The sequence below is a fragment of the Arvicola amphibius genome, chromosome 11 (assembly GCF_903992535.2).
Source record: "Arvicola amphibius chromosome 11, mArvAmp1.2, whole genome shotgun sequence".
Classification (NCBI taxonomy): Eukaryota; Metazoa; Chordata; class Mammalia; order Rodentia; family Cricetidae; genus Arvicola; species Arvicola amphibius.
The window spans coordinates 4,305,293-4,314,455 of record NC_052057.2 but is presented as its reverse complement, the minus strand read 5'-3'; the positions used below and the strand labels follow the sequence as shown (position 1 = coordinate 4,314,455).

The window sequence follows — 9,163 nt, the reverse complement described above, 5'->3', positions numbered from 1 at the left end:
TGTCTTGGTTATGTTCTTTTGCCACGGTGATTGAAGAAGAGCACCTGAGAATAGAGTTGGGCTTTTGGTGTGATAAACTTTACCGTGCTGGTTTTGTGAGAAACGTGGAACGCTTTAGGACTTCGGACTAGGAAAACAGTTGAGTGGTTTAAGTGGGTTTAGTGGACTACGCTATAGCAGGAGCCTGGTAGACCGTAGCGCTGAGAATAACATATACTACAGAAGCTCAGCTCAAGAGGTTTTGGAGAGGAACGAGCAGCTGAGCTAAAGACCATTCTTGTGATATTTTGGCAAAGGATGTTGACTGCTCTCTGCCCTTGTTCTTAAAATCTGCCTGTTACCAAATTTAAAAAGCTTTGGACTAATTTCATTGGCAAAGGAGATTTTAAAGATAGCCCGATATTGATTCTGTCTCTTGGTTATTATTAATCACTCTTTAAGTCTGCAGTGGAAGGTAGCACGCTGTTGGGGTGGGAGGGAGAGTCAGTTTGAGAAGAAAGGATCTTTTTTACTTAATTTGTTTTTAATAACTATTTTCTCATTTTACATGCCAAATAAAAAGGATCTTGAACAAATTATGGAATCAAGGCTTGTGCTGAATGAGGTAAGAAGCTTGATGTGAGGTGGAAGGGGGGTGCCATAAAGGGGTAGGACTACACTCAGCCACGTTTTGAACTTACGAGACGTAAATGCCTGGGGAATTTTTGTGTTCCTAAAAACTATGATGAAGCAAAGATTATGCAAATGTAATTCAAGGAAGGGTCACATTCCAGCCAACGATGGCCAAATATTGCAACATTTTTGCAATAGTCAGGTGCGACATCAGCCTTGTGCTTCGGGCTTTTAGAATCATGAAAAATGTACAAGTAAAGGGTTGTGGCATTTTCTTGTGTGGTTACAGAGAGCCACTGAAGCCCGGCATGTGGCAGGTTGTCCCTGGGAGGATGCTGTCTAAATCTTTGTCAGTGATGCCTATCTTTTGTTGGAGCCCCCAGGATGTTGGAGGTGCCAGAGCTGTAGGAAGTCTGTCAGGAAAAGCTGCAAACAGGGAGTGGAACCAGCCATTAAAGCCATTTGATACCAGTCATGGAACTACATGTTTGGTGTGTAAGCCCCTCTAATTTTGGTCATACCATGGTCCAGGGTTTCACCACTGCTCCCCAATCTTTTCTTTTAAAATGAAAATGCGTATTTTATGTTGGAAATATGTAATCTGCTGTTTGATTCTATAAGGGGTTACAATTAAGAGATTGTCTTGAGTTTTAGAAGACTTGGAACTTTTAAACTATGTTGACTGTGTGAAATATTATGGTGACTTTTGAAGTTGAAATGTGTTTTGTTTTATGACATGGATAGAAGCCTATGGCTACCAGGGAGTAGCAGAATGAGGTCGTTTGAATGAGAATGACCACCATAGATTAATATATTTGAATGCCTTAATTCTAATCGCTAGAATGTGAGCAGGATTAGCAGGTGTGGCTTCTTTGAAGGTGTGGTACTGGAGGCAGATTTGGGGGTTTGAATGTCTTTATCCCTGTATGCTGTATGCATAGATTTCTGCATCAGACCCATGGACAGGAAATAGTCAGTGTGAACTAGCTGACATGGGTGCTGGACCAGAACTCTGATACTCTTAACCACGGGACCATCTTTCCAGCTCCTATTTTCACAGTTTTCTCTCCTTAAGTGAGCCTAAAGACATTTTTAACCTGATTCTACCAACTTCAGACACTTCTTGTGTCCCTTAGACAGCTTTAATCTCCATGTCTGTTTCTACTTCTACTGCCTTTTCTCCTTTGTCCTGGTGTTCATTGCCTCCTATTCTGCCCCTCATAAAGAATGCAGTGTTTGGATTTGGGACTGTCCTAAATCCGCAAGTATCTTTTATAATGCCCTTAAAGAATTATCTTGCAGAAGCCCTCCCAAATGGGATCTCATTCTGAGATTTTGAAGACAAGTAGATTTTGTTTTGTTTATGGAGACTCTACTAATTTCCACAGTGGTATTCAAAAATCATCAATTGTAGTGTAGTCTTCTATGTGATTTTTCTATTTTTTATTTTGCCATCTTTCGGTTGTCTTTGTGCCTGGTTTTGTCATCTTCAGTTTTGTTTTGCAAAAAAAAGCATTAAGCATACAATTTATAATCCCCATTAGAATAATGTCCAAATGTGCTACAATAACGGCAATTTTCTGTTGTTCTAAGGCGTTGGAATGCAGGCAACTGTTACCAAGATGTTCTGTTGCACAGAACTAAAAGTTCAGAATTGAGAAAACGGGAACATAAAATTTCAGTGTGAATATTCGGAGAAATCTCCTTCCGGTAACCTTGACCCGCTGTGTCATACGCTGTATGGACACATCACTTGGCAGCTTCACGGGCTTTGCAAGTTAAGCATTAGTGGAATCCTGCCCCTTCTGTTGACCAATGACAGGGACATTTTTGATAGCTGTGCATGAAATACCTCGTTTTTAAGGGCAGCTGTGTCCTCCCTGGCCAGGGTGTAGATGTGTGACAAACAGAACCCTCCCGCAGGCTGAGCCAATGGCAGGTCACCGTGGACGGATGGCTAAGGGAGCCCATCAGCATTCTCCCCAAGTGCCTTTTGCTCTCAGAAGACTGAGCACAGGGACTAGGGGTGGGCTTTACAAAAGCTCAAATAAGAAAGACATGCCCATGGTGCATTTAACTATTTGTTGATGATTTCACTCACACACCACGCTTTTCTATCTGCATTTCTCTTGTGTATAGCACAAAGGATAGCTGCTTTTTACATATAGGATCTAACTATGGGCATTTTCTTCAATCGGTGTATGTAAATAAAAAATCAGCATCTGTTCGTGAACAAGTTCAGCATCCTGCTAGCTACAGTCATAGAACAGACATAGACGAAAATAAGAAATTATGGCATTCACCTTTTCCTTATGACTCACAAAGTATAGAAGTTTTGTTTTTAATGTCTGGTATAAAACTATAGAGCTATAAATAGTACAAAGAAAACATGAATAAAGTTGAGTCATTTAAAGGAACCTCCAGAAATCGGGCATTGCCCCCGCCTTCTCTTTGTAAACACTCGGACAAATGAAGGCTGAAACGTTCACGAGCTGACTCCTTTCCTGCAGTTAAGGATCCTGGTTTCGGCTCATCAATATCTCAAATATTACAAATCTGAATTCTCAAAATCAGAATTGTTCTTCCATAACAGGTTTTGCGTTACATTTAATGGAAAAGTGTACAGCAAGCTTATTTTAATTAGTTTTTGTCAGGAAAAATGCAGATTTAAATTTTCATAGTTGTCAAAATATGATATAAGGTATACAATTAAATAGTCCATGAATTTGCAAATTACAATCATGATTTAATCTGGGAGAACAGAAATTAAATATCTTCAAACTCTTCATTATCAGGATTCCAATCAGCAAGTATAGGAAGGGTGATAGGAATCAAATATCATTTTATAAACATCATAGAAATCATTTTTTCAAAAGGGTTCGTTGGTTTTTCTTAAAGCCACGGCATAAACAGATTTTCAGAGTCTTTTTCTTAAATAGCTGCATCTGCAGCTGGCTTGCTAATTTTTGAAGGGAAAAGATAACTCACAAAAAACCTGGAAGATTCCATCCAATAGAAGGTACAGTCACAAATACAGAAGACACTGGGACCTTGGGGCTTCTCTCCTTGATGCCGTGTGAAGTCACCTGTGTGGCCCCTACCGTGAATGTTTGACTTTAACCTACAATTAAACAGACTGGAAAATCCTGAGCGACTATGTGCCATGCAAAACATCTAACAGGAGGTTGTAAAAATAGCAACAAAACAAAGTAAACAAATGGCTTCAGATCACGTTTGCATTAGAGACCACTACATCCGAGTGAAAACTGCAATCGATGATCCCTACTTGGATCCTGGATTAGATAAACTGTATATTATAAAGAGAAGCTGTAGATCATTTGAACATAAATTGCTAACGAGGGCTTCAACAAAGGAAGTTCATCTTGAATGAGCTCCGTATATTCTATTCATCCTGAAGGATATTCTGATTTTTAAGAGATAAAACGCATATAATTCTCTGAAGCTAAAACTAATGAGGGAGGTTGATGCATCAAGGTAAAAAGCAGACAGATCTGTGTACTCATTGTATAATGTCTAAGACCACAGGCTTACAGACTTATTGACATGCCAAAGTAAGATCAGACTAGTGGCCCCATCACCGAACACTGTTGCCCACAGCCAAACCAATTAAGAGCATTACAACCCCCTTTCTCTAGAGACTTGGCAAATGAAGAGAATTTCAAGGGATGTGCACATATTTTAGAGGAACTCAAAGAGAGCAGACAATGACATTGACCAACATTGACCAAATTCCTGAGATGCAGAAGAGACAGTAGCTAAACATACAGTGGCCAACCATGGCCTTTTTAAATTGTGCTGTATACAACCAGAGTGCATGACAAAATCTTCCCAAAGGGTCTTGACAGTCTGATGTGAACTTGTACTCATGTGGGAGTTCATAGAAGTTACTACAAGTGAGTCTTTTTTTTTTTTTTTTTTTTTTCCGGTAGATCTGGATTTTTACCTGAGGGGAATTTGCAGCAAGTCAAGAAAAACAGGTGTGGGGGGATAGGATAGGGAATTAGCAGGAAAAGGGAGTAGGCTCTTTTAACTCCTTCATAACAAATTGCTTAATATGTCACTTCTGCTGCTGTGTGCTCTAAGAGGTAGTGTTTCGTGTATGGTTTCTTTCACTTGAGTTCTGAAGGTGCCCTACACCTGTGCTTATGTGGATTTATTCCTTATTTCTGGGAGACACTGGTATGAAATTCATTACAAATAACGTAGTTGATCTTCGGTTCCAGTTTCATCTCTATAAATAAAGTCAAAAGGAAAATCAAGATTGGTGTTTCAAAACTATAAAGGCAAATATATGGGAGAGTCTTCATAGTAGCCCAGTGGTCTTACAAGAACCTTAAAGTGGGTCACTTGTTGATGGAATGAGGGCACCACGTGGATTGTACGCTTCAGAGCTACAGAGTTAGGGACCTTGGGTGTGCGTGGGGGGTGCACAACTTTTCTGCGTCTTAGCTCCACCCTCAGGCAAGTGCTGGCATTGAGCTTGTTTTGCTGACCATGACCAGTTTACCTGTTTGAGTTTTGCCCAATTCCTCTTGACGGAAGCCAGCAACACTGCTGCTGTTTGTTTATTTTTAGGCCATTTCTTTTAAAGGACAGAGTCTGGCTGTGAGTGTTTGTCAAAAATGTGTTCAAATCCTCTACCTTATCTGGGTGCTTTTTCCTTGTGAAAGCTTCCAGGTCTTTCTCCACAGGAAGAGCCTGTGAGCCTGCCGTGTGCTAACCCGGCTGTTCCTGTAGTCCATCCCTGTGTGAAACCAGTGTCTCAACTATTTTACTAGGTTTCATTTTTCAAAATGCGATATTGAAAATTCCTAACATGAAAATTAAGATAGTACAAGGCTGGGACAGATCACTGTGTCAACCACCCAGTATCTTCAGAGTGCTGCCTACCTGCTATCTTTCTAATAAGCACAATAGATAGCAAACAAAATGGGCTAAGTGTCCTTCATAAACTTTTCATTCTCTCCCCCGTTTCTGGTCGGTCTCCTTTGTTCAAGGACCGAGCCTGGTGTTGGCCACGTGGCGTGCTTTTGAATCCAGAGGTCACTCTCTACATTGTTTTCACTTCAGATATGTGGATTCGTTTTAAGTACACATGACATATTAACTACTTCTTGTTTGTGTCCTATAAAACTGAATGCACACAGGAACCTTCCAGGCAGTTATGAGTGCGAACACAAGACCTGCAAAAGATGAAGCCAGCCCAAGTCCCAATGTAGAGGAAGGGGGAGGGGCTCCTTGAAGTCCTATCCATAGCTGAGGAACTTGGCAAGTTGTGGCTGCAGAATGAGGGAGGGTCAGTTCTCTTCAGGATGCAATCCCTGATAGGTGACCATGCTCCAATAGACAGATCTACACTCGTGTGCATACTGACAAGGCTAGGGGAACTCGGTGGGTTTATAAAAGAATACGTTAAGTTGGGAGAAAAAAAAATGGTGAGGACTTGTTTACTTTGGCCCAGTCCTAGTTACAATCACAAAATTTATGTTCCAAAAGAATTAAAATTTGAGGACATGGGGAATGGATTTGACCAAAAACATATGCATTTAAGAGATTCTGAAACAAGAAAAATTCAGTCTGCTTCAATATTAAACACGCCATCAGATGAACAGTTAATACCAACATGAAATTCAACCTTTTAAAAGAATTAGTCACCCTAATTTAAAATGACCTTTATGTAACCTTGTTGCGTGTAACTTGGTGCTCGTGAGTGGGTCCATACAATGAAGTGTTAGACACTTTGAGAATGCATTTAGCCTTCTGACTGTAGGGGACTCGGGCTCTGTGGACTGAAGTTGTTTCCTTTGCCTCTTGGCGTCTTTATTTCCTATATTTGCACTTTAGTAAATTCCCCTATCTCAAAACGAACTGAAGCTTTCGAAACTACAATGTCGAGTGCAAATACCTGATTCATGGGGTACCATGGTTTTCAGAGTTTCCTCTAAGCAAAGTTTTGCATAGGTTTTGTATCCATGGGAAAATCTCAGACAAGATTCACATAGGGCAACAAAAGGTATCAGTAACTTAAAGGGTTTAGGGACTAAGTGAAAACTCGGAGCTAGGTCAAGTATAGCCCAGTTGTGAGTTCATGGCTAGTGGAGGTTGCTTGTGATCCCTCTGGAACCAGGCCAGCAGGACATTATGCCTGCAAACCTGAAAACAGTACTGTAAGGAAAACTCACCTGTACTTGCAGCCTATAGTAGAACTTGGTTCTGTACATTTCAGTTTTGTTGTTTCAAACCCAAACCAATAAACTATTAAATTACTTCTCTTAAACATATGGTAAGTTAGGGGGTTATTTTCCAAAATTGTATATCTGGTCAGAATATAAAAAGTAGAAGGTGGGGGAAGGGATAAGGGGAAAGGAGGAGGAGGAGGAAAAGTTGTCACTAGGTATGGGCATATACCTTCTCCCAAGGAGACAATCAAACATAAAATTATACTTCGTAACGAAATCACAAAGTCAGAGCCAAATGGCAGTGTGTTGGACTCAATAGTTGAGCCAGGGCCTGGGTCCCCTCCCAACACTCGCGGTGGCCGCAAAGAGCAGTGGCCAGAGATCTTGTGTCCTGCCGCACATGCAACTCAACAGAGCCAAACTTTTTATTAACGAAAGCGTCAATATTTTACATAAAAAGAATTAAAATATCCTTCAGGAACTGCACAAGCAACACCGTAAGTGGATGCCCGGCCAGAGTAAACGCAGTCCTCTAGACGGGGCTTATTGATTTCATTTATCACTCGAGTCCAGGATCTCAGTGAAAGGTCGGCTGGGTTTGCTGTTTACTCTCCTGTCCAGAGTTTTTATTTATCAGTATTAATAAGTCACCGTTTGCTGCTGGTGCTGCAAGCGGAGAGGGAAGGTAATAACTCGGTTCTTTTAGTTTGCACTGGATGATTCCCTAGCTTTAAGTTTGTATATGAAAAGTGGTTGGGTCAGGTAAACCAGGCTTGCAAATCTATCCTTCTGTCATAGATTCTTATCCTAAACGGCTGTCACAGCCAGAGAAAGGAAGTGTGAACTTCTTCGTTTATCTTTCATTAGATATCTTAGAAAGTCAGCAAAGTCCCTTTAGCAAAAGAGCAAGGGATATCTATGTTGGAGGATCTTGGAATTTGATCTCAGAAAAGGCAAGGGAAAATGGAGGGGGGGGGGGGACCATAACTGGGCAGAGAAGTTGAAGTTCAAATTGAATTAAGTCACTAATAAAAAGGGGTAAAAACTGTGGAAGGAAGTGATGCTGGGAAGCACATTTTAATGTCAGAGAGGTGGGGAATTGGCGTTATCAGTGTGAGAAAGTAGGATCATGAGTCCAAATACATTTGTGTCCTACAGCTCCGCTTCCTGCTGTTATCCGCTGAAAATAGGCAGGACATGGGGACTTTCCTCTTCTGTCTTTACACAAAGGCACCCTGGGAAATATCCATACGTTTTGATCTAGAAAAGAGGAAGCAGACTGTGAAAACAAGAACTAGAAAGTGGAGTTTAAGCGAATTCGCATTCACACCCTGAGCCTTGGTCAGGATGTGAAGACAGAATGTACCTTGTCGGGGCTTTCTTCCCTCTTTGGTCCAAGCTTTCCTTCCCAGGAAAACCCCATGTTTTTGCTGGCCTTACACTCAGCCAGTGAGAACCCGCCTTCTAACCTGCCTAGCAACAGGGAACGCAGCCTTCGGCAGCTCAAGCAGCACACATCTGGCAAGCAAGGCCACCTTGGTTCTCTGATAGGTACCTATGCACCAGGAGGCTCTACAATTCTTATGGAAAGATTGTAGGAATAAATTAGGTCCGAAGACAAGGGAAGAGGGAGTAGATTGTTGCTGTCGGGAGGACCTGAAGTCTGCGACTGTATCCTCAAAGATATTTCTCTGAGGAATCATCTCACAGGATTCACCCTGCTTAGTCCTCTTGGAAGTGAATGGAGAAGGGGCACGCAAGTCCCTGCCCTTCCATCACCCGAGGGCTCCTATTCTGCCTCCATACTAGCCCCAACTTAATGGGTTTCCAAATAGATGTCCAACGCAATTATGTTGAGGCGAATAAATGCTTGTGAACTATTACCATGACAATACCAACAGACTTCAGTAGAGATGCATGCAATTACCGAACTTGGTCAAGAGATGGCAGCATTTATACACGCGAATTCATATCGAACTTTATTAACAAAAGTAAGTTCTCAAAAGTGCTAATATGAAAAAGCTGTGATTTTTAGTTAGTATCTTATAGTTTTATCCACTGGTCACTATTAAAAGCAGTTTTGTCTCTTATAAAAGGAACTTCAAAACAAAGATACATCTAAACACACACACACACACATAATCCCCTCAACTTGCTTTGTGTAGAGCTGAAACCAGAAGTAAAATGTGAGGGAACCACCGCCTGAGCACCCACCCGTGCGGCCACAGTTTTTTTCTTTAGGAAGTGGGTTCTCAGTGATGCTTTCTCGTTTCCAGTCTCCAGTGGCTCTTGCCAGTCTGTAAATGCCCATGTCCGATTCTGTCGATCGCTTTTGATTTTCAGAGTAAGTG

The 9,163-nt window shown here is 41.3% G+C and overlaps 1 protein-coding gene across 2 annotated transcripts in view; it reads left to right on the top strand.

Annotated features, from left to right (window-relative positions):
* Positions 1-825: 825 nt before the first annotated feature.
* The window catches only part of Asic5 (acid sensing ion channel subunit family member 5), a 29,251-nt gene continuing 20,913 nt past the window's right edge, over positions 826-9,163 (top strand). The window contains exon 1 of one of the 2 annotated variants that reach the window (XM_038348240.1): positions 826-1,103. In XM_038348240.1, the coding sequence (XP_038204168.1) occupies positions 1,097-1,103 (7 nt within the window). In that variant the 5' untranslated portion in view covers positions 826-1,096. The remainder of the gene's footprint in view (positions 1,104-9,163) is intronic. The other variant, XM_038348239.1, reaches the window with a different exon arrangement.